Source organism: Vulpes vulpes, chromosome 8, assembly GCF_048418805.1.
Source record: "Vulpes vulpes isolate BD-2025 chromosome 8, VulVul3, whole genome shotgun sequence".
In the NCBI taxonomy this organism is placed as follows: domain Eukaryota; kingdom Metazoa; phylum Chordata; class Mammalia; order Carnivora; family Canidae; genus Vulpes; species Vulpes vulpes.
The window spans coordinates 105706772-105732911 of record NC_132787.1 but is presented as its reverse complement, the minus strand read 5'-3'; the positions used below and the strand labels follow the sequence as shown (position 1 = coordinate 105732911).

At 45.2% G+C, this 26140-nt stretch overlaps 1 protein-coding gene across 4 annotated transcripts in view; it reads right to left on the bottom strand.

The window, feature by feature from the left end:
- Positions 1 to 23672, bottom strand: part of MBOAT2 (membrane bound glycerophospholipid O-acyltransferase 2) — a 122906-nt gene extending 99234 nt beyond the window's left edge. The window contains exon 1 of one of the 4 annotated variants that reach the window (XM_072767745.1): positions 23485 to 23672. Coding sequence is in view for 2 of the 4 variants with exons in the window: in XM_072767741.1 (XP_072623842.1) it covers positions 23485 to 23559 (75 nt within the window). In the remaining 2 variants the exon portion in view is untranslated. Of the gene's footprint in view, positions 1 to 4366; positions 4479 to 23484 lie in introns of those variants that run through there. The other 3 variants (XM_072767741.1, XM_072767743.1, XM_026009141.2) reach the window with 3 other exon arrangements.
- Positions 23673 to 26140: the final 2468 nt, after the last annotated feature.

Below are 26140 nucleotides of genomic sequence, written 5' to 3'. Positions count from 1 at the left end.
CAGTTCAACCTCCGAGTTTCCCACTGCTCAGCGGGCTGTCTTAGCTGGGAGCCGAAGCCAGACAGAGCCACTGATGCTGTCCGAAAGATCACCTGCTTCCGTCGTTTTCTTCACAATGCTCTCAGAAAGGCTGTGTTTGTTTGGTTTTAATTTTTCTCATCATTCTAATCAAATCACCACCGGCTCTTTATTCTATCAAACCAAAACCTGAGTCTGAAAGCACAATGACACCCTTTAATTGAATCCTGAGCCTTCCCCTTTCTTGAACTCCAGACTCCCTCTCAACATTTTTACTTCACAGTCTAGCTGGCATCTCCAACTTAACACGCCAAGGGAAAATCCCTCTTATCTACCCTTTCCTGTGCTCCAAAGCCACTCTCTTCCCTCCTCCATCATTTGCCCAGGTGCTTAGGCCAAAAGCCTAGGAGCAGGTGGCCATCCTACTCTTCTATCTCCTGTGCACCTCAGATCCATCAGGGAGCACCTCTGGCCCCGCCCCCAGCACACTGGGAACCCTGCCTGCCTCACCCCCCAAGGCCGGCACACCACCGGCCCCATCCCCAGCACGGCCCCATCCCCAGCACGCCACAATCCTACCCTCCCTCCCCTCTTCCCCCTGCCACACTGCTGGCCCAGTCCACCAAGCACACCACTGGTCCCCAGCACAACCCATGTGTGGCTGCTCAGAACGACTTCTTCCAATGAGTATAATATGCAAAGTGGGGGTAAAAAAGAAAATTCAATGGAGAACCCAGACAATCATTGCCTCAGCCTGGTGATCAAAATTATACCAACAGTGATAAGTCAAGCTGAAAATGTGCACACTTGATGTGAAGTGATTAAAACAATACTGTACCTCTGTGGCCTTCTGAACACCCACAAGCCCTGGTAGCTCAAAGCAAATAACAACATCTCTTTTTCTCGTGAAGCTGCAATTTGAGCACAGTTGGACAGGGAGAGCTCAGAGCTCATCCCTGCTTGGTCTGGCATCAGCCAAGGACTGAAATTACCTAAAGGCTCGCTCACTCATGTGTCAGCTCATTGGCACTTGCCATCTGAGACCTTTGCTGGGGCTGTAGGTTGAAATACCTACACCCGGCCTCTCTGTGAGCCCTGGACTTCCTCACAGCATGGTGATGGGTTTCATGGACAAGCACTCTGAGAAAGAGAAATAGAAACAGAGGTACACGTACTAGTGGAAGCTGTAGACTTTTACTGACCTAACCCTGGAAGTCATAACTTCCAAGTTATAGCATAACTTCCACTATATTCTGTTAGTTGGAGCCATCATAAGCCTATCCCAGTTTAATGGGACAGAAAATAAACATCCTTGATAAGAAGTGACAAGTACTGGAAACGGTGCCATGACCATTTTTGGAAAGTAAAATTTACCACAGGTTGAAATACAAAGTTAAAGACATGGATAGCAAGAGAGAATATAGAGAGACTTAATTCATCCAAGATGTCACTATCTGACAAATAAGAATTCCAAAAAGAAAGCAATAAAAAGAGAAGGAGAAGATATCTAAGAAACAATTCCAGAGGGTTTCCAGTGTTAAAGAACGTGCATCCTCAAACTGAAAGAACTTACCAAGAATCCACGCTGAGATAATGTGAAACTTGACAACATCAAGAAAAACAGAAAATCTTATGAGTCTTCATGGGAAAAAATCAGGTCAACTACACAGTTTGGAGAACAGACTAGCATCAGACTTCTCATCATCAATATCATATGCTGAAAAATAACAACACGATGCCTTAAGAGTTCTAAGGCATTTTCAACCTAAGGGTCTATGAAGATACTTTCAAATACAAAAAGATTCAGAAAGCTGACTTTTCACGTGTTCTTAGGAAGTCAGCTGGACATGTGCTTCAGCAAAATAAAAGTCTAAACCAAGAAAGATGCCACAGGATTAAAGAAATAATAAATTTGGCTCATATATGCAGTCAAAAGAAGCTGAATGACAGTATTACAATAGGGCAATAGAGCAGCCAATCCAGATTAGAGGTGGAAAGTAGAAGTCTCCAGAAGACAATTCTCCAAGGAGAGAAAAATAAATTCTCAAAGTATAGATGTTATTCCTAAGAATCTGGAATTCAAATTTTAAATTAGCAATATACTTTCCAAATTTCTATAATGGGCAGTATTACTAATTTTCATCATAAAAAATTTATATAAAGAAAATTTTAAGATAGCAAATTTAAAGGACAGAAAACTATTAAGAATAGAGGTTTTTAATCTTAAATTGACTGTTTCTCTACCTAAAACTAAGTCTTTGGAAGTTTTTTCCTCCCCAAAGAGAAATAAAGACCATTAAAATCTTATGCTCCCCAACCCACAAAACAAAGGAATTTTCTGGGGGATGCCTGGGTGGCTCAGGGATTAAGTACCTGCCTTCAGTTCAGGATATGATCCCGGGGTCCTGGGACTGAGTCCCACATTGAGCTCCCTGCATGGAGCCTGCTTCTCCCTCTGCCTATGTCTCTGCCTCTCTCCCTCCTTGTGTCTCTCATGAATAAATAAATAAAAACTTAAAAAAGAATTTTCTGTTTCATTGCCAATGAAAACTATCAGTTTTTAAGGGTTCCATTTTATGTCCTAGAAGAAGTAATTTCCAAAATATACATAATTCTTAAAAAATGAGATTTTATTGCTTTCTAGCTGGTAAATTCACACAAAAACCATCTCCATCGTATACCTTCATTCATTTTAGAAGTAACCACTCTGGGGTAACTGATTGGCTCTGTTGGTTGAGTATTTGACTCCTGATACCAGTTCAGATCACGATCTGGGGGACTGAGCCCTGCATCAGGCTCTGCACTCAGCAAGGAGTCAGCTTCTCTCCTCCCTCTCTCCCTGCCCCTCCCCCCTACCCGAGAGCGGGCACTCTCTCTGTGGAATAAATAAATCTTAAAAAAAAAAAAAAAAAAAAAAAGGAAGAAGCAACCACCTGTTGAAAGCATTTGTGTGTCCATGTGCACACTGCAGTGAGAACCACTCAGTACACACCTCATCGGATCCAAGTTCTAGAGCCCCCTGCTCAGCAGCTGGAAGGGCCTAGAGGCACAGGGACAGTACCAATACTGTCTATCTGAACATGAGTGCTGTTCGGATTGTGGTGGATTTGCGGATTTGTGGTGCTGTTGGGAGGGACAAGGGAGTGAACATAAGGTCTGAGAAGGAACTAGCACTCGCCCAGCACAGAGTGGGCACCCATGAAATGGAAGCTCTTTCACACAATTCGCCCATATGCTGAAAGGATGATCAGTAATCACTGCCATTTGTTGAGCAGCTACAAAGTACTAAGGTGTCTGACAGCCTCCATTACCTGTATAATGCTCTTGGTAACCTGGAAAATAGTTCCTAATCTCCCCATTTTTTAAATGAGGAAATGGAAGCTCAGAAGATTCAAGTACTGTGACAATGTCAGAGAGCAGGGGAGCCAGATTCAAGCTGAGGCCAAAACCAAAGATCATGCTCAGTCCACTCTCCCCCCAATTTGCATATAACTAATTTACAACAGTTTGGAGAAAGCATGATGAAAAAGAAAATCAACATTTTCTAATATACAAAGGCTAACTCTGGACCATGAGACTTCACCTACCAGTAAGGTTCGAGATCCAGGGCCAAATCAGGTGAAACCACCCTCATCTGGTAAATCAGGAGGATCTCTGGGCTGGTATCCCTCCCTCCCTGTGGCCATCTGGATCTTGACACCACACCTGATTTTGAGACCGTGTCTGGAGTGTTTGCCAGATGACATTTGAGTGTGCAGGTGCCATCATGACTGGAAAAGACCAGGGAAGCTCCAGGGTGAAGAAAGTCTGTTTCTGCTGGAGTTATAACAGGTAATACTCTCCACCCTTGAAGGGAGGGCCAGCACCATTACAACGTGCGCCTTGTCACCATGCACAGTCAGAACAATATGTGACAACGCTGCCAGGGCGCAGAGAATGCTAGAACAGAAGCAACGCTGAGGACAACAGAGAGCTCAGATTCAAGGATGTCTAACAGAGAAGACAGCTGGGACAGCTAGCGACTGTCTAGTAATGTTATCTGCCATTGACCAGAACTTACTGTCTTCTTAAATTTGATCAACATACATACACTCTCCCTTACGGTATTTGCTGAAAACGGTTCAATGTTAATGAGGTATATCCAAAAATAGACTTCACTGTAGTTTTTCAGTGTTAATTTCTCCTACTTTGTCTTTACTTTTTAATTAGAAAATACATCCTAATATTAACATTTGCAAATTACCCATCACTCTGCAGGAGCCTAACTTCTTTCCTACTACCTATTCAAAAGAAGAAAAACACTGTAAAATCTAGACGAAATATTCAAGGTCTGTGTTATTTTGCTTACCTGCATTCTTCGATGAAACAGAAGTTATTTTAACTACTACTGTTGAAAGCCTTAAATATATATGTATTAGTCAAGTTTCCTTTCTTGGTGTTGACTTTTTTGTATCTCCTCTTGGTTTAAAAAAGAATTTAGGGATCCCTGGGTGGTGCAGCGGTTTGGCGCCTGCCTTTGGCCTAGGGCGCGATCCTGGAGACCCGGGATCGAGTCCCACGTCGGGCTCCCCGGTGCATGGAGCCTGCTTCTCCCTCTGCCTGTGTCTCTGCCTCTCTCTCTCTCTCTCTGTGACTATCATAAATAAATAAAAAAATTTAAAAAAATTAAAAAAAAAAAAAGAATTTAAAGCAGGTACCTCTTTTTCTGACTCCAATGCCCTATGTACATTGACCATGCCGTACTTCTCAAACAAATACCTAGTCCCTGACTGCTACATACCAACACGAAATCACCTAGCACCAGAGATTCAAGAGAGAACCAAGAGTTTCTTCTCCCAAGAGCTTGTAAGCTAGTCTAGTAAGTACATAGGGAAAAAAAATATTACAGTCCATTATGATAAAGAGGTATTACAACACTAATTATGACTAATAGTTATTCAGTACTTCCTATGCTCCAAACTCTGCACCAAGCAAAGATCTTATAAAAGCCCTCATTGCAATAGGTACCACCTGTTGGGGGACCCTCTATTCTCTGGGGTGTTATGTTTCTCCTAGTAACACACCTGCCTGCCCTACTCCTTCCCATCAGAGGAGGAGCGATTTCACTTAACCTTCTGGGCTTTCTTTAAACCTGCCAACCTACACCCTATTTTGCTATGTGGGAAGTTTGCTGGGAAGCTGTGTTTCTTCTAGGGGAAACCTGCAGACACCCAGCTCTGTCTGCACTGGAGGAGTTAAATTTACTTCCAGGAGCAAAGCACTAGGAACTCCGCTGGGCAGCACCTGTAAGTCACAGCTTCCAAGCCAGGTTCTGTCCGTAGGCCTGACAATCTGATCCACTGTCTAGTGACTCTTATAAATCTCTCTCTCTCTCTCTCTCACTCTCTCTCTCTGGCCTAAATTTGGTAAAAGTGGGTTATTAATGACTAAATTCTAAAACTCTTCAACATTACCTTTATCTCTACTCTACATACAAGGAAACTGAAGCATCTCCAGTTTAGAGGTTAAATGACTAGTTTCAGGTTTTCTACCTAAAAAGCAGCCCTACCACCATTTTACACTGCTGCCTCTCAACAAGAAAAAAATACATTTCCCAATTGATAATGCATTAATCTTAAAGTAAAATGACAAAAAGGAAATAGAAGTTAATGCTAAGACAGGTCATCTGCTCCATCATTTGCTGCTGATAAATGATGTTCGGTTAGCTTTAGGAAATGAAACCTAAAAAATACAAATAATCATCAGGTTCATAGTTCATTTATAAATACGTATTAAGCAACTGCTATGTGCCAGGCCTTGTCTCAGATGCTACTGGAAAAAACAAAGTCCCTTCTCATGGAGATTACATTTTAGTAAGAGAAATGGACAGTAAACAAATGAATATATAATACCAAAATGTATAAAATAATGTAGGTCAATATTTCTAAAAACACAACAGAAACAGAAAAATGACAGGAGGTTTTTTTTCTTTTTAAGATTTTGTTTATTTGCTTTTAGAGAGAGACAGATTAGAAGACAGAGCACAAGTGGGAGGAGGAGTAGAGAGAGAGGGGAAGAGAGAATCTCAAAACTAACTCCTGACTGAGCGCAGGGCCCAATGCCAGACTCGATTTCGTGACTCTGAGAACATGACCTGAGCAGAAATCAAGAGTTGGACGCTTAACCAACTGAGCCACCCAGGCACCCCAAAATGACTGGAGTTTCTATTTTCAAATGGGGAGTTCAGAGAAGGCCTCCTCTAGAAGGCCTTGAGCGAGAGAGTAAGCCATATTCCTTGAGCAGGAATACCAAGTGCAAAGACCTTGAGGCAGGAACATGCTTCAAATATTCAAAGAACTGTGAGGCCAGTGTAGATGAAACCGAAAGGAGAAAAACCTCTAAGAAATTAGGTTAAACAAGTTGGCAGGGCCCAATCATGGCAGGACTTGGGGCTCTAGTCTCCCCAAGGGACCCTGAGCAAGCAATGGACCTATGACTTGTCCTAAATATCTATCTTCACTTTCTTTACATTTCCTAAAGTAATATGACAATTTTTGTTTCTTCTTCATGTACAGGTAGAGAACCAAGGAGGAGTGGAATCTCCCTATTATTGTCAGAAACATGAGGCAGGACTCACTGAAAGGAGAACGAAGGAAAAATGGACGCGTCTGTTCAGTTAACCATGACACCTCATTAGAGGTAGTTCAGGGTGACCTCTGAGCATAAGGCAGGCAGATATCCAGCCTCCAGCATCCCCCGACCATACCATCCAATCCACAACTGGCGTGGTTCCTTTTCATGTTAAAGTCTAACTCACCACCACACAAAGTGGAGTAAGAAACTAGGACCCTGGAATGAGAACATGTAAGCAAATACCATGAAGACGTTAAGCATGACACCGAAATTCTAGAAATGCTTTTGAGTAACTGATTTGTTTTAAAAACAAACAAAAAAATTGCTGGTAGACTTCCAAATGGTCTGAAGGCTTAAAAATTAATTTAGTATCATTTTTCTAAAAATTGGAACTATCATCCTAAAACCTGAAGGCAATGTAGACATCTGACAAACGCCTGCAGATGTAGGCAGGCACGTTGAACGGATCCCTGGTTCTTGCACCAAAGACCTTGCTCAGTCTAGTCGGGGAAACAACCTGGTAAACCAAGGCTTACAAAAACAGTGTACAAAAAAGCCCCTCGCTCAGTGCCAGCCAGAGGCAAGGGATATAAAGAGCCACATAGCACCTACGATGGGGCCTCTTCTTAATCCTTCAACCAAGTGGTGGAGGTGGAGGGGCAAGGGAAGCACATTCCCAGTTGTGAGTGGACACTCACCCAAGCTGGGCAGCCCTGACAACTTCCTACACACAAAACACTCCCACACAGGAGAACAAGACAAGGTAACTTCTTTTTAACTAAGTTCGAACTCATGGCAGTGAGATCAAGACCTGAACCAAGATCAAGAGTCAGATGCTTAAGAGCACCTGGGTGGTTCAGTCAGTTAAGCATCTGCCTTCGGCTCAGATCATGATCCCTGGTACCTAGGATCGAGTCCCACATCAGGCTTCTTGCTCTGAAAGGAGTCTGCTGCTCCCTCTCTCTCTCTCTGCCTGCTGCTCCCCCCTGCTTGTGCGCTCTCTCTCTCTCTCTCTCTTTCTCTCTCTCTCTGTCAAATAAATAAATAAATAATAAAATCTTAAAAAAGAAATTTTTTCAAGTCGGTTGCCTAACCAACTGAGCTGCCCAGGTGCCCCAAGACAAGGTAACTTCTAAAGGGTGTAAGTATGAAGAAATTTTCAAAAGTGAAAACATGATTAAAAATATTAAAGAAGAAAATAAACTGTGATAATTAAAAGAAAAAGTTCTCATAATTATTTAAAAAAAAAACAGTAATTTTGCCTATTGCCTCAAACCTAAGAAATTTCTTATTCTAAGGAAATAAACAGGTGTTTGTACCAAATGGATACATAAGGAAGTTTATTGCAAAATGATAACAAAAAACTATATACAACCTGAGGAATAATTAAACTATGTACACCCAAATGTTGGAATATTATATAGGTTTTGGAAAGCGATTTTGTTAAGATTTTTTTTTTATTCATTTATTCATGAGAAAAACAGAGAGAAAGAGGCAGAGACACAGGCAAAGGGAGAAGCAGGCTCCATGCAGGGAGCCCGACATGGGACTCGATCCCAGGACTCCAGGATCACGCCCTGAACCAAAGGCAGATGCTCAACCACTGAGCCACCCAGGCATCCCTGGAAAGAAATTTAATAAAATTGGAAATGACTCTCAAAATGTTAAGTAAAAATAAAAGGTCACAAAAATTTAACATTTAGGATGTACTCAATTTTGTTTAAATACATAAATGTGTACACATACATACACACACTCATACAGGAGTCAGCAAAAGTAGCCTCTGAGTTGGAAGAATAATGGGTGATTTTCCAATTTTTATCTGTATACTCTGTATCTTACAAATTTTACACAAGGAATTATGTATTACTTTTTAAATCAGATAGAAAATATACAAACTAAGTTCAGTTGCCTATAGTGTACATAATACATCGTTGGTAAAAATACAAATGAAATAAAAATGCACAAATATCAAATGAATTTATATGTAATATAAGAAGAATCAGCTCCCAAAGAGCAAAAAAAAAAAAAAAAAAATATGAAATACCTAATTTCATCCACTTCTCAAGTTACAGATGAACTGAAGTTTGGTTTTGCCCTGCTGACTCAGCCTAAAGCCACTGCTCTGCTTTGGTTTGGGTCTTAGCCGGTAAAAGGCCTATTTCCTGGTATCCTTGAATTTTTCACTTATCTCAATTTTATCTCCCGAGATAACCTAACCTATCATTATCTCCAAGCAGCCAAGTAACACCAATAATACAAACAATGCATGTCATTCACATTTATTTTTCATGATGAATATTTACTTTCAAATATATATAGTTAAGCATTATACATTTAACTTGTAAATTCACCTTGTAGGATTTTCACATTATTATCTATCAGGTGAGCTATAACTACACATTTCTTACCACAGGAGTAAACTGCTGTTATAATTAATAAGTGCCAAAACTGTTATTTAGTTCCATTCAAGTCATGAAAAATGACCTTTTTTTAATGAAAATGCTCTATTTGGGAATTCTACACATCTTCTAAGAATGAATTAAAAACAGAATAATCAGCTCCACCATCTCAATTTCACAAGCAGAAAAACTCTAAACTCACAATATGAACCACAATGAATCATACACACACAATAAAAATACCTCAGGACTATGAAGAAAAGGGAGGTGTGAATGAGAACTAGGGTATCCAAAACATGTTTTGTTCTCGCTAATTAAACCTCAAGTCAACAGTCTTCATAAGAATGTTTAAGAAGAGAATTCCTACTGTTTCAAATCTATGGAGGGAAACAAATGTTTGCCAAAATAATTAGAAGACATTGTCAATCATTTTTAGGAGTTGAGGACAGAGAAACTCTTGAGATTTGCCTGGATAATATTCAGCTTTAACTTACTGTTGATTTTAACCATTCAACCATCAGACATCTGATCAAAAATGTGACTTGATGGACACAAGATTTAAACACAATCTTAGATGACACATTTCCAGCATTTCACCCATGTTCTTCAGGTATACTCTTTTTTTTCACACCTGAACAATAAGCCAGCTGTGTACAATGAGGCCACTGGGTCGTAAAGAGTGGCATTTGGGGCATGCCCAATGGTTTCTATCATCATCTATCATATCATGATCATTCAAACGTATCATTTATGAGAACATGCTCCATTACTCAATCAGTAATTTTGTTTTTATTATTTCGTACATATTAGTAAATAATAGAGGCAAAAAAGCAATAAATCTTCAAACAAGTATGCCAACAATGCAATACTCTCAAGAGAGCAACACTTGGAAACTGAACGTGTAGCTGCAGGGCATCCATCCCAGGAGAGCTACAAGTATTCACGCATAAGCCCATGCATTCCATATTAGAAAATGGAGGGGTAGCGAAATCTAATTTACTAAAGTGCAGTTGCTCATTGGCCAACCATGGAAAGAAAGAATGGAATGTCTCCAATGACCTGAAAGGTGACCATGAAGAAATGGGCTTAATCAGAGCATTTCTGGATTATTTCAGAAAGTTTATGGGCCCCAGGATAACAAACTCCCTCACAGCTACAGCTATCCAGAAATGGAACTGGCCAAATAAAGGAAGGAGGTTCTCCATCACAGAGGTGCTCAAGGAGAAGCCAGACAGCCATCCAGCAGAGACTTCCTAGCGAAGATTTTGTTTCACATGAGCAGTGCCCACCAAAGGTGCAATGGGAGCCATCGTTCATGGAGCGCTTGCTCTGTGGTACAGAAGTGAGGCCCAAGCGACGCACATGGCTTGTGCTGCTTAGTGGCAGAACCACAACCTGAATCCGCGCGGACTCCTGCACCTATGATCTTAACCACTGGAGTCTTAATGCATGAAGCATATTTGCTTTTTAATCAGTGGCATCATGAGCCCCTGCCCTTCTACTTTGACTCCCTGCAGTACCAGGCCTCACACAAAGCCTGACCAGCAACCAGTATTTACTGAAGGAGTGAGCCTGCCCTCCTTTCCTTTGCAAACAACTTCCTGAAATGCAAGTTGTTCAGCCTCCCTGGGATGTCAGGAAAATTCAACCCTCAAGATTCTATCTCCAGTGTTACCTTGCATGGCCAAACCAGCCCTGAGTTACAGCTGTTTTTCCCTAGATGATTCCAGAGTGGGGTGGAGCCTGTCCTGCTCTTACACAGTAGCAGAAGTGTGGCTGGACACGGCTGCCCAGGTAGGTGACATTTACCAGCCCCTAGACCCACTCCCAACCATCCCCTTGCTGTGACCTGTGGCCATGAGACAAAGCTCTAGCAAAAGGAATGTGAGTCACAGTGATACGTATGTGCCACTTCTGGCCAATGACTGACCACTTGGGTTCTCTCTCCTTCTTTCCTGCTGGAGGACTGGAACCCTCCAAAATCTCAAAGTATGGTTGCCAGGGCAGCAGCAGTAACATCACCTGTGAACCCAGTACACTTGGCAAATTGTCAGGCCCCGATCTGGAACCTGTTCATAGGGCACAGCAATGTGTTTCAGCAAGTGCAGCAGAGGATCCTCGTGCCACCTCTAGCTTAAGGACGACCACTGCCATACACAAACCAGCCTCAATCAGGCTGATAATAAGGCCCCAGTAGAAGAACAATGTGCTGAAAGAAATACGGGTATTTGGATGACCAGGTGGTGCCTAACTATCCACCAGTCTAGGCCATTTGCATCAAACTGATACCTAAGAAAAATAAACTATCTCAAAGTCACTGACATTATTGGGCTTCTCTGTTGTAGCAGCTTTATCCAAACTAATCCCAACATCTCCTCTGATGCTCACGTACATGCTGTAAACATTTGTCAATCTTTCTCTTCGTGCTACACAAGCAGCTCAAGAGCCAGAACCAGCTCTTACTCATCTTCACATCCAGGACCTAATAAACCCGTGGCCTACAACGTACTCAGTAAGCCATAACTACTTATCCTTCTTTCTCTTTCCCACCAAAATGGTGATTCCTAACACCTCAAGTGTTACCATCACCCAGCAACTTTCCTCTTTAAAAAAAAAATGTTCTAGGGCAGCCCTGGTGGCTCAGCGGTTTAGCGCCGCCTACAGCCTAGGGCCTGATCCTGGAGACCTGGGATCGAGTCCCACGTCGGGCTCCCTGCATGGAGCCTGCTTCTCCCTCTGCCTGTGTCTCTGCCTCTCTCTCTCTCTGTGTGTGTGTGTGTGTTTCTCACGAATAAATAAATAATGTCTTTAAAAAAAAAATGTTCTAAAAGTACGAACATTCGCTGCAGATTACCACCCTCCAACAATTTACAAATTTCCATAGTCACTCTCAGAATGATACCAATTTATCAAAGGTTTATCTCCTACATGACTACTATCTCGTTAACTTGATCCCCAGTTTCAGAGAAGGCTCTGGATTTTGGTCATCGTCCACCGTCCCAGGATAGGACTTACAGTAATACACCACACACTTGGCCTTCCTTTGCTGGGCCGGGCCCTGTTGCACACTGTCTGTTGTCCAAAACAGAGATGGCTAATCTACTTGCTAATCCACGTCACCAACCTAGCCAAGGCACACTGACCTATAGGGCCTTTTATCGTTTTACAAGAGCTAAAACTTCAATATTATACATCTCCCTAATCTAGAATTAGGAACAAAATAGGGAAGTGCAGTTTAACATTTTCATTGTTTTCCAGAGGTCCTTGTTTTCAATAAAATCAATACAGAAAGGAAAATAATCCAGGACCAGCTTTGGGCATTATTTCAATTTATTCTGTCTTTGCTGAAATGGTCCCAACATCCTTTGGTCTTTAATATTCTGAGGACTTTTTTTTTTAAATCTACTCAAGTGTTGGCTACCAAAATTACTTTATAAATTACTTTATATCCTATGTGGTAAACTCTGAGTCTGTGCCAAAAACCTTCTTAGAACACTGTATTTCTCCATTAATTTATATTTCCTGCACTTTAAAAAAGAAACCACTTTAGAATGGAATCCTTCCAAGCCATATTGCAAATTGTAACAAATATCCAGTTTGACAATACCCAAAATTCTCTTTCAATTTTGATTAGTTTATCAGAATTTGCATTCAAATCCAATGGAAGGCTGAAGCTCAATTTCTTGATGCCAAATATACTAAGACTTTCTCTTACTATGTGATTTTAAAATATTTTACAAGAACAAAATTATCATCTTAGACTAGGGACCTCTTATCTCCAAAGATACTAAGGATCAGCAAGGGAATCTTCACCCTGCCCTCTACCTTCATCTTCTCAGCTCTACTCAGACACTGAAAGTCTTCGTTATTTCTATTCTTGGTAAGCAGCTAACATGAACAGCTGTGCCAGTCCTAGTATTAGAAAAGGCATGCTAAGACTCACAGTGAAGCAACTGTAGATTAAACTTAAACTCCAAACCCTGAATAGTTATCACAAGACAAAACACACCAGCCAAAATACAATGTACACTCTAACAAAACTGAAAAAGTGGCAGGGGCTTATACAATCAAATATTTTCAAATATTACTTTATTCCCTATTAGATTTTTTTTTTTAATGTCACACCCCACAAAACAGCCTGGACAACTTAGATCAATTAATCTAATCTGTAATACTAGATCTGCCTAAAGAATGAAACGATAGTTGTGTAAGATTCCAACCTTCCCTCTTTAAAGGGATATTAACTCTCTGGGGCACCTGGGTGGCACAATCAGTTGGGCATCTAAGCCTTGGTTTTTGCTCAGGTCCGGGACTCACAGTGGTAGGATCAAGCCCCACATCCTGCATTCAGCTCCATGCTTGGTGCAGAGTCTGCTTCGAATTCTTTCCCCTTCTGTCTGCCCCTCCCTACTTGTTAGCTCTCTCTAAAATAAATGGATAAAATATTTTAAAAATAAAAAATAGAGGGATATCAACTTTCAAGATTATTTCCAAGATGTGACCCACTCCCAAGGAAAAGAACTAGTCAGGTGAAACTTAATTTGAAATTCTATTGGCCAATTTAAGGATGAAATTACCAAGTGATGAAATAAAAGAATTACTTCTTCAACTACTGCATGACAGAGATTCTCTAGTCCTGGGTGCTGACTATTGTTATAATCTGGTTGGTTCATGTTCCAGACCGATACACTTCAGAGCAGACTCCCCACCCTCAACTGTAACAGAAACTGCTACATACTTCTTAATGGCCAATAAGCTAAATCTGGCCTACACGTGTTGTTCGAGCTCAAAGAAAGAAAACGTAAGCATATTTTAGCCAAAATTTTAAAAATCGTATTTTCACAAAAATCTAGCATTCCAGCTTCCCTTGAAAAATCAGCTTTGGTAACCATGAGCAAGAGGGAGGGCTTTCTTTTTAGAGATGGCCATGCTGTCCGCACCTCATAAAAGGCTGCACCTACATTTATGTTCATTTACATTCCTTGCCCAGTGACCTCTAGACGTCCAAATTTGTAATTTAATTTGGCGTTACTACTTCACCTAACCTGTGACCTGGTCAGCTAAATGGCACCTTCCAATCAACAAAAACTCTCCCAAGGTTTACTCATAAAATTTAATGCTGGTCTCAGGCCATTCTCCTTTTATACAATTAATTTCTAGAACTTCATTGCAGGACTTTACATTTATCTTTGAAATTTAATATTGTCAAATTGAATGCATTCAATTCAATCACCACTGAGCACCCACTAGACCTGTGGTTTTGCAAAAAGGCAGAGCCTTTCCATTCAGTTTTAACAAAATAAGTATCCGTCTGAAACTAATGATACACTGTATGTTAACTTAATTTAAATAAGTTAAAAAAAGAAAAACCTAGGTATCACCTAAGTATCTTTCATGTATGTAGATTTACATATAATTTAGTTTCAAAAAGAAAAGGATTCAGGGCAGCCTGAGTGGCTCAGCAGTTCAGCGCCGCCTTCAGCCCAGGTCATGATCCTGGGGTCCTGGGATCGAGTCCCACGTCGGGCTCCCTGCAGGGAGCCTGCTTCTCCCTCTGCCTGTGTCTCTGCCTCTCTCTGTGTCTCTCATGAATAAATAAATAAATAAAATATTTTTTAAAAAAAGGAAAAGGATTCAGAGTTTGTTGTTTGTATAAGCAGAGAGTTATTTAATACACATATAACTGAGTAACTTAAATATACCTAAAATTATACATTATCTGTAAGTCCAGTCTTCCATAAATACCTAGTTTCACACAGAAATCCTCTAAAAACTAGGTTTCTATGGGGTTGTGGATTAAAATAAAGTATGTGACATTTTGTCCACTGCCTAGACAGGGGCAAGGCGAGCTGGTCAGAGGCCTGCGTCTTCACAAAAAAGTCAGGTCCCTCTGTTTGGCAGCTGGGGGTCCCCTGGCTTCCTCAGTCCACAAGGACGCTGGCTGCAAGAGGGGATCCAGTGGTGGCACCTGCTGCTGGCCCGGGCTTCCCTGGATCGGCTGGTCCTGGGCCAGGGGGCATATACCCCAAAGGAGTCCTTCTGGAAGGGGAGAGGGCACAGCACCCGCGGCAGCCCTTTGTTCTTTCTGAATAAAGACAATTACGCAGTCTGAAGGCTTCTTCCCAATCTCCTGATAAAGCCTCTCTTCTCAACCACTCCTAATCTCCCGCATCACCAGACGCTGCAGTCATTTCGCTGAGAATGCTGGTACCTCTCGGGGTTATCTTCATTTCCTTTGGAACAATCGTCGCAGCCCTCCAAAGTTCTTCTAGGCTTTCCCAATCTCCTTTTAAGTTACCAAAAAAATAAAGTCAGCCAAAAGGCTTGGTGGAGCTTCCCTGGGAACGACGGGTCGGCTGTGCAGGCTTCAGTAAGCCTCACAGGCCAGGGACGCTGGAGGTCACCAAGTCACGGGGGGACCTGAACCCCACGCGGGGAGCCCCTGGCCAGCTGGGCTGCAGAGACAAGGAAGCGCGTCACCCAGTAAAGAGCCACCACGAAAACGATCCCGGGGTCCCGTGGAGCACAAGTGCACAGGCCCCCTGTCCACTCCTCGGAGCTCCTCACCCAGACCCTCCGCCCCGATCCCGGGCACCGGCTCCCCCTGCTAGTGGTGCTTCTGGAATAGTCTTAAAATCACTGCTCTAGGCTGCAGCCACTTTCTTCTCCGGATCCGCAGGGCCAGCACACTGTCCGGCACACCGGACGCTCAAATACGGGCACCAGGGACGGCCGCAAACGCACCCCCAGACCCCCGAGCTCGCGGGCCGACGCTGTGGCGGCCACCACCTGGGAAAGACACCTGCGGAGTCCGGGAGCCACCAGCGAGCTTCGGCGGCGCCCAGGGAGCCACCTCCACCCCGCCAAGCCCATCCCGAGGCGCAGGGCCCACCGGCTGCCCCATTCCAGAGACCAGGACCCTCCTGCCTACCAGAGATCCGTGGATGCCAAGGCCACAGCTAGTAAGTGACAGTCACCGGTGCCAATCTGTGCTCTTGGCCGCGGGGGTGCCCTCATCCCAAGCGCGGCCTAAGTGAGCCAGCGCTGGTCCGAAGCATGAGGGGCACACGTGAGTAAGAGGAGGCCCCGATTCGTAGGCAACTGATGGCCCAGCAGGGAGAAAATGAAATAAATGAAATAAAATAAGCAAATGAAATCATCTGGGTAAAAGTGCTACAGGTGCCCTCAGAGGTGAAAGCAGGAGGGACACGAGGCAGTTGCTGGGAAGCTCTCATCAGCGACGGTGGCCAAACCCCCCGAAACCAAACAGGGCTTCCTAGAGTGGGCAGGAAACCACGTGTGAGAAGGAGCCCCAGGAAAGGGGGGAGCCCGAGATGTGCCCATTAACGCCTCCCAAAGACAGATCCGGATGACGGGGGGGGGGGGGGGCGCTTCTGCTCCACTCCCATGGAGGGACCAACAGGTGGGAGCCCGGAGCCGAGGGGAGAGGCGGAGCGGGAGGGCTGCAGGGGAAACAGCTTACTCCAAGGCGGACTCAAAAGACAGGAAAAGCAACAGAAGGAACATCAAGTGACTGAGGACACAGGTACCTCAAGCAGCAGCTGACCAGGCTTGAAACTCCCGCTCCACCACCTGTAGACTCGAGGCCTTGGGCACGCTGTCGCCCGGCCTGGCTGGGGCGGCCGTGCTCTGGATAATATAAGGGAGTGAGCGGCCACACCAAGAGGTTCTCAGCCCGCCGTCCAAGGTTCTCAAAGTAGGGCTGGCAATCGGGGGGGACAGCACCTCTCACCGGGCAGGCCTCATATCTGGGGAGGAGCCCACCTTCTAACTCCTGACACTGTCTATACCTGAGGTTATACACAGTCACGAGAGATAAACAACAGGATTGAAGCGAGGCGTGTACCTCATTCAACAAAAAACCTGGCCCATTTCAGGCCCATACCGCCTGGAGAACACTATGAATTTTATTTTTCCAAATATTGCGATCCTACTGCCAATAGCACCATAATCCTGTGTTCTATTTTAGAGGCTACACATTAAATAATCAAATACAAACATTTTAAAAACACATCACATGTTTCTAGCCTTTGAGTTAATATGGAGACTCTTAAAAAGCTTTCTGATAGGGGGTGGGGTTGGGGGTGGGGGTAGGAAAGAGCCTGGTCAAAAACACTGGTTCCCTGGCCCTCATCTCATGCAGGAGGTTCTAGGTAGACACTGGGAATCTGTATTTTTAACAACAGCCCCGAGGGAGGGACTTTTGATACAAGCGGTCTCAGAGCCACTCTTGAAAGCGCACCGCCGCAGGCAGCGTGGAGGCCAAGAGGAGTGTGACACAGGCAAGTGACCATGAGTGCATCTCTTCAAGCCGCCGCTGGACCCGGCTGTTAGTGTTGGAGGCAGCAGACTGACTGCAACGGTTCTAAGAGTGAACAGGAATTAGGAAAATGAAACAGCAAGAATCAACTATTCTTTCAAAATGAATAACTGAGAAAAAGAATGGGGATGTGACAAAAGGTTTTTTTTATTTGTATTCAGCAGGTCGAGAAATGAGTAAAATTGTAAGATACTTACTAGTAATCATATTGTTGTGGGTATTTAAATGCCCTTCCAGATCCACCCTCCACTTCAATTCTGCGGCCCCAAAGCATCCAGCGCCCTCGAAGGAGACACCAGCAGGAGATGGAGGATGGGAGGGGTGCAAGGTATCATTCACCTCTCCCACCCCCTTCTCAAGGAGGCCTCTGGGAGCAGCCCCTCGGGCTCCCCCTTAGGGTTCTGCTCCATTTCCTCCCAGTCTCTAGGCCTGGTGGAGCTGGTCCTGGGGGACTGGGCTCCTCCTTGCTGATTTCCCTAAACCTGCCCTTATCTCAGTAAATAGTTCTTAAGGTCTCCTTGGTTACCTAGTTCAACCTGGCTCCCACCAGAACCCTGCCTGATACATAGATAAGCAGAATAAATGCCGGAACTGTATCAAATCCAAAATACTTCTGTGGTTCGAATAAGAAATCAGTCACTTCGGAGAGGATTCAGAGAAAGATTTATTCGCAAGGTGCATGGGACACAGAATTGGAAGAATGGTTAGGATTCTGATAAGCCCAGAAAGAAGAAGGCTGGCGCCTATTCGGATCTCCTGAATCCTGATTCTACCTTTCACACACTAGTGATCCTCGCCCTCTTTTTCCACACCCTACATATTTACCAAAGCTGGGCTTCAGGCTAGACCCATGTCATCCTTAAAATCATGAAATGATCCCTCTTGCAAGGACTGTGGTTATGGCTTGTCTTATTTTAAAGAAATCTTATCAAGTTCTCTCATTGTGGAATCTCACCTGTTAACTGACTGCAGGCAAAAGCTGTGTGTGTGTGAGTCGTTTTGATGACTTCCCTGGAAAGTCAGCCCTGATGGACCCCCCATAAACAGAGACTGGGGTTATTTGTACCTCTCAAGGCAGGGCCAACACAGGAAGTTTTAAAGCAGGGGACAAAAGAACTCTTGAAGCTGTAAAGAGGCAGAAAAACCACTTCTGACTCCAAATTCAAAACTAGATTTTTTAATCCTAATTTAATCACTGTGTGGGCATATGACTGAACCTCAACCTCCTATTTCCCTTCCTAAAAAAGGAAGTCCTAAAGATGAAAACTGGAATACATATGAACAGATGTTAACTTACATACAGTTCCTAACGCGTGGAGAGGAAAGGTGTAACAAACATTCGAGGAGCCAGGCGCTCTACAGAGACTTCATGTGTTTTAATCTTCACAATAATCTACAAGTAGGTGTTATTTATTATTTGTTTTACAGATGAGGAGACTGGGGGTTGAAGAAAAACAGTAATCTGCCAAAGAGCACAGGGCTGGCGGAGTCTGGCTGCAGACCCAATCGTGCCTCTGCCACCCCACCACCACACTACTACTTCCTACAGATAAAGGGACAGAATTCAGGGAAACCAGCGTTAACTGCAATTTTCAGGGCATGTGGTTATTTTGCTTAGCTGCTTCAGATTAAAGAAAGGCAGTTTCAATTCTCACTGTTGCAAACTTCTTCAAAATTTATTAGTCCATTTTTCCTCCCTCAAGTTTTTATTTATATTCCCTCCAACTCAGTCCAGAAAGAATTTGGGGCAGCTTCTTCAGCTAATGAAACAAACACAGGATCATGGAATTCTAAAACTAAGCGCAACACACATTTTACACAGAAGGGAACTCATTTATGTAAAGTGACATATCTAAAATTAGTTAACTGACAGGGCCTAAAATACAGATTCAAGATTCCTAGTTCCATATGCCTTCCTTATTAAAAGGAATCTTCCACAGCAGATTGTCTCAGTATTTTCTGGGTTCTCGTGATGAAGACTGATGCTCATTACGGGTGTAAAAGTAGACAGGACAGACAAATGAGTTAAATATTTATGTCCTAAACCTAAAGCGTTCAAGTGGCAGCTTTAAAATAAAATCAATCCTTGATTGGCTTGTTTCGTTGTTACTCACCTTCTTCCCCCTAAAAGCCGTATTCTTACAAAGGCCCAATGCTGAAAACTCCACTTATTTCTTCATCTGTAAAATGGGGTTCATCACAGCACAGAACTATGGGAGGATTAAATAAGCTAATATTTGAAACTACTCTTTTCCCAGACATATTCCTTCACTCCATTGGATGCCTATATCGTACAGTGGGAAAAATATACAGAAAAGGTCAATCAACAAATTGACCAAAAACAAAACAGGATTTTATAAGCCTCCATTCACACTTCTTTCTCTCTTACAGACACACAGAGTTTTCTCTATTCCAACAATTACCACCAGAACTTCAGTATCTGGTAAGTTCTTTATCTCCACTATCTCCCCCCAAAATATACTGGCAATCCAGATCTACAACAGTGATCTGCCAAAATTATTTGCCACATATTAAGACTATAAGTTAAAATTGACCTCTTACTCAAATGGTTAATACCATAATATGTACGACATATATATAACATATATACATCCAGCTAAAATATATCAGACCTTGAATCTCATCTGACTTCACAAGGTATTGTGAGGCTCAATTACATCATACAATGCTGTGAAAGAGATCTGTAAACTGTAAGGTGTCACCCACTGTAATGATGACCTGACTTTGCAGGATTAGCTGCAACAGGTCATCTTCCTTCCCCCACCCATCGTTTTCTTCCTCCTCCAAACTTTTCAAAATATCTGAGTCTCCCTCTTGTCCTCTCTCCACCCAAATAGCTCCATCCCTAAACCGATGGCGCTGTCTCCAAATGGGACCGTGTGATGGGGCCAACTGGCTGCCAAGAATGCCACCCTGGATACCCCATCGCTGGGGATATTTTACCATAGCTGCTCTGGGGCTACCAGAGCAGAGTCAGTCTGGTAACTCAGAGTGAAGTCAATCAAATGTAGCAGAACATACGATATGATGAGATCTAAAAAAATAAAAACAAAAAACTCTAAAAAATAGTTTGGTCTGGGACATGTAATCATTCTCACTTTGGGGGTCTTTTAAAAATTCACCGCATCAGCGCTTAATAAAGAACACAATTATATTCAGTGACATCTGATGGCTTCTCCACAGCACGTCCGGCCCTCGTCTTGGCACAGCTCTCCCTCAGTCCTAACTCAAAATCCACTCTCCATCCACCCCTTTCACGATAACCACCCTAGAAATAAAGTCACCTGGAATCCAAGGCCTAGAAAGGGGCAACATCAGAGACTTAAAGTATCATTTACCCTCACTCCATACTGGAGTTAATATTTTTATTTAAATGTAAGGCATGCTGAGAAATACTATGGTTACCTCAAGGTCACTTTGCAATTCTCAGGATTAACCAACTCAGGAGTCTAAGGCAAGATCTGCCCCTTTGCTTTGCCTGGTCTCACTGCAAAACATTTCTCCTTCTCTCTTACCTTACAGCCTGCAATGTACATTTGTATACTCCATACAGACAAGTATTTTCTATCATTTTGTAAATTCTATGCTCACTCTTGTGCAAGAGTTCAACTATTTCTCTGGCCCCACGGTCTTTTTCTTCCTCTGACATTAAACACCTGCTTTTATAATTTCCTAAATTTTCGAAACACTGTTAATTAGCACATACCAAATTAACATACTAACAAGTTATATTTTTACACTTTTCATTTCCTGATTTGTCTTTTTCCTGTTGAATCACACTATTTGATTACAAGTAATTCTTAGGCTTCCTCTCAACTTGGACTCAATTATTTACATGTTAGAAAAATTAATTTCTATTTTGCTCAATCTTAATGGTTAAATGACTCTTTACCCAATCTACAACATGAGTTTTTAATTACTCCAAGAGTTTTCTCAGCAAAAAAAGTCGACTTTTTTGTGCTTCAAATTAATAGTTTATTATCACTATAAAAAGTTAAGCATGTGTGGTTATTAATCCAACATCTTCAGATTAGCTTAGAGAAGAGGAAACAACTCAAAATACAACTGGCTGCAAAAATTGAGAGGAGTCCCCAGAGAAAGAAAGTTGTCCAAGATACCAAATCAGGACCTACAGGTAATAAGAAGGAAAGTCAAAAATCTCTAGTCCTGTCACCCTTCCTCGAGATTCCTGTTTATTTCAGTACTGAGAAGAGCTTGCTCTGGATTGCTGAGATATTTACAAGAGTTCACTAATACTACATCACTTTAAAAAGTTATAAGCATTATATAATTAAAAGGTATTAGCAGAGTTAAAAAAAAAAAAAAACACATCATGGTAGGCGGAGCAAGAAAGAATACACCTGTTCCCTAAAATTAATGAAAAGTTATATAGTGACAGATGGTAACTACACTTATCTGGTGAGCACTGTGTAATGTACAGAATTGTCCAATCACTATGTTGTACACGTGAAACTAACAGAGCACTGTATGCCAACTGCACCTCAACTAAAAAGAAAAAAGTTTGAGGCCTAGCTTCCCGTCATCAAAAAAATTTTTAAACAGATGCCTATCCTGCATCCCTGCCATTTGCTGCTACCGTGGCAGCAACCTACTTAAGTCAGTAGTGTAATACACTAAAAGGTCATACTGTACTTCAGTTTGGAAAAGTGAGAATCCTCCACAGGGGCCAAGATTTAAAAAAAAAAAAAAACAACCCTAGGTCCTCATCAGTTTATTAATAAACAGAGAGGACTACTTTCTTAGAGTACATGATTAATTTCACGGCTCGTATTTCATTAGCATGACAGCGTTAGAACTGTTGCTCAAGATTTGCAGGACATAGGTACTTTACCAGGAATCAAAAATTAGGACTGAAATAGAAATAAGGGATTCAGGTCCAAACAGGAGGCAGAAATTTTTTATATACTCAGGCACATTTCAGTCTTCAAAAAAAAAAAACAGTCAAGCACAAAGCAAGTTAATGTCATAATGTCAGGCCCAGGAGTGGTTTCCCATCTTGCTGCTATGAAACCGAGTATGGACACAGAGGAATCCTGTCTTATAAATGAAATCCCTGATGACATGACAGCAACACTCCCAAGAAAAGGAACCAGGATCCCTTGCAAAGTACAACCCCCTCTGGATGGAGTACACCTGAAACACTTTTAAGCAGAAATTTCAGTTAATCACCTCTAGCCTGGGGCTAGGGCAATTCTCCAGCTCGGCCGCCCCCTTCCCCTTCCCCTTCCCCTTCCCCAACCACTACCCTAAATGTCACTCGGAGAAATTACTTCCAAACTTTTTTCTCCACAAAAATGGCGCTGCTTTTGCCATCACAATCCTGTTTATTCCTTAACAACCCTGAGGCCTTTCGCACACACTCAAACGCCCCTTCCCTAAACCGGGTCCGGCTGTTTCTTCCAGGGGGCGGGAGGGGCGGGGTAAGGTGCCCTCTCGCCAACGACAAGGCTGCAACTTTCTCGGCTGGGGACCCCGGGATGACCGCGTCGCTCCGACTTCCCTCCCCGACCTCTGCCTTCCCGCAAACTGTTGCCTCTCGCTCAACGCGCCGCACTTGAAGGCAAAGTGTCCCAGGGCGCGGGTCGGGGCGCCCGGAGCCGGCCTCCCCCGCGCCCCGCTCGCGCGTCCGGGCCCCCCTCCTCCGCGGCACGTCCGACGCGGCTCCCCGAGGGGCACCCTCCGCGACACGCGCGCGGGGGGCGCGGACGCCCCGGCCTCCCTGCGCCGCGCACCCGGTGCCCGCACCACTGCGAGCGGCCCCGGGTCGCCGGGTCGCGGGGTCGCGGGGTCGCGGGGTCCGGGCGCGGCTGCGGCGGGCGGCGGGGGCAGGGCCGAGCATGCACGCGCGCACGTCGGTGCCCGAGCCCCCCGGGCTGCACGGGCACGGCCGGGTGGGGGCCGGGCGGGGGCCGGGTGGGGGCTGGGTGGGCACGCGGGAGCGGCGGCCGGCGCGGGGCGGCGCGCGGACAATAACGGGCGGGTCGCCCCCTCCCCGGCGGGCGCGCGCGCGGGTGGCACCGGCGGGGAGGGGGCGGCGAGGGCGCGCGCCAGCAGGGCCGCCGCGGGTACCTGGTCGATGGGCAGCTGCACGGCGTTGCTGAGGGGCTGCAGCAGGGTGGAGCCCGTGGTGCTGGTGGTGGCCATGGCCGGCCTGGCGCTCCGCCCGCCGCGCTCCGGCCGCCCGCGCCCGCTCCCCCGCGCGCCGAGCCGGGCGACGCCGAGGATGGGGATGCAGCCGGCGCGCCTGCCCCTGGCCGCCCGCGGTGTGAGCGGCGCGGGGCGGGGCGGGGCCGGGGCGGGGCCGGGGGCGGTGACCGGCCCGGCCCGCCCCCCGGCGCCCCCGCGCGCCCGCGCCCCCGCCCCCCGGCGCCCCGCCCGCGCCCCGCCCGCCCCGCGCCCCCGCCCCCGCGCCCGCGCCCGCGCCCGCGCCCGCCCGCCCCGCCCCTGACTTCCAGCAGCTTCCAGCGCCCCCTCCCCACCTCGCGCGCCCTCGCGCAGACAGCCCGGCCGCCCAATCGCGGCGCGGCGCCTCGACGCCCGCAGCCAATCAGAGGGCGCGGACCGCGCCGCGCCCCGCCCCCTCCCGGGCCTCGGCGAGGGCTGCGGCCGGGGCTGTGGGCGGGCGCCCCGCGCGGCGGGAGTGTGGGGCCTCGGCCCTCGCCGCCTCCTCCGTGCGTCGCCACAGCCGGGGGCAGCCTCGCTCCCCGGGAGGAGGCCCTGACAGCAGAGCGGGGACGAGGGGCCGCCAGACAAAGGGGCGACGCGCGGGTCGCCGTCGAGCCAGCGCAGGGCGAGGTGGGGGCCCGCGGGGAGGCGGCCCACCAGGAGGGCGACCTGGAGGAGGCGGCCCTCCGCCTCCCGGGGGAGCCCACCCTTGAAGCCAGCGCCCATCGTGTGTGCCTCTGCGCCGCGCCCACGACCCCTGGCCGTGCAGCTGGAGCCCGGGTCAGGACACCCCACCCCGCACCCCCGGAGCCACTCGGCGGCCGCCCCAGGACCGCCGGACACCCCGCGGCCACCTGCCCGCCCGCCCGGGCCCCGCCGGGTGCAGTCTCCGCGCACCTGCCCGCCTGCTGGTCTAGGTGATGGGGATGTCGGAGCTGTGTGTCCAGACTTCATAAAACTGCACCATTTGAGGCCCTTGAAAATGCAAGTGTCAGCTTTTGTCTACAAGACTCGGATTCCTGGAAGAGAGTGTCGAGGAAAGCGCAACCGGCAACGATTTAGCAATCTGAAATTTGGGGTGGACACAGCTAATGGTTAATGGGAGTTCAGCCACAGGCTACACAGTGCTTTGAAGGCCTGAAAGGTATCGGTGTCCACACCAAACCGTGCGCCATGAGTACCATTACCACCCGCAAGTCAGACGGAGTCCCAGAGAAGGGCGGCAAGGTGCCACAAGAGCACAGCAACAGCGCAGAAAGGACAGATCCAAGTAGTCTTCTTTTTTAGTTTTATATTTGAAACACGAGGCCCTCTTCTTCCTCATCTTTTTTTTTTTTTAAGATTTTATTTATTTATGCATGAGAGACACACAGAGCGAGGCAGAGACATAGAGAAGCAGGCTTCCCACAGGGAGCCCCACGTGGGACTCCATACCAGGACCGGGGATCACGACCTGGGCCAAAGGCAGACCTCAACCACTGAGCCACCCAGGTGCCCCCTCTTCCTGACCCTTAAACCTACTCCAGAAATTCTCATCAGCTGTCAGGGGCTCCGTTGACTAGACCATCACCTAGAGTCTTGGATGATGAGACAGCACAGATATGAATATATGCGCCTCTAAATCCCCTGGACCTCACTCATCGCTCTGGAAAGGAGGCAGTTGAGCTAAAGGTTCAATCCTTTTCTGCCTAGCAATCCTTGGTTGTTGGGTTAGCTTAATCCTAACAACCAAACTGACTAAAGGACAGAAGGAAAAAGCAAAACGGGAGTTCGTTCTCCCTGGAGTAGAGTTCCCATGGGAGTTGTAATCAATTAGCGAACCTGTTCAATGGGCTGCTCATTAAAATATACCAGTAATCTGGAGCTCTCTACTAATATAATGTTAAAAAATATTCCTTTTCTGCACTGTGAGGAATCGTAGAGAAAGCTTACAGGTGTCTGAGCACACAAACTGATGGAAAAATTAAAATACCATTTAAAAAACTCAAAAGGTGGGTGTTGGGAACATATTGCAACCTAAATAAAGTAGCATCCAGATACAGCCTCAGGTCTAGAACAAATAATGTCTACAAAAAGGAGTTTCCTTAGACTGAATTTTTATCTTAGTAGGACATGATACACCTCTATATGGGGTGGCCACATATCTACAATAGGGAGGACTTTAGTCATCTGGAAAATTTGGCTGTCAGAGTTGTAAAGCTATAGGTAAAATACAGTGTAATACTAATACTTATATTTTGGAGTCAGACCTAGGTTTTCAGCTGTGTCTGCCTTTGATTAGCTGCAAAATCTTGGGCTACTTAACCTTTCTAAGCCTCAGATTCCCGTGTATGAAAATGAGGATAATAATAGCACCAAAACCATGGGTTATGAGGTTATAAAAGCTTACCTAAATGAAGAGCTCAGAGCTGTGCCTGGTGTATGGTAAAACTTAAGAACTCTTCATTACCAGCCAAGAAATGTAATTCTGAAAATGGAAACTAGTTTTCTCATATTAAAAACACTACCCCTTCATGTTTTTAATGAAGAAACTGAGGCCTGTATCTTGAGCTAATAACTG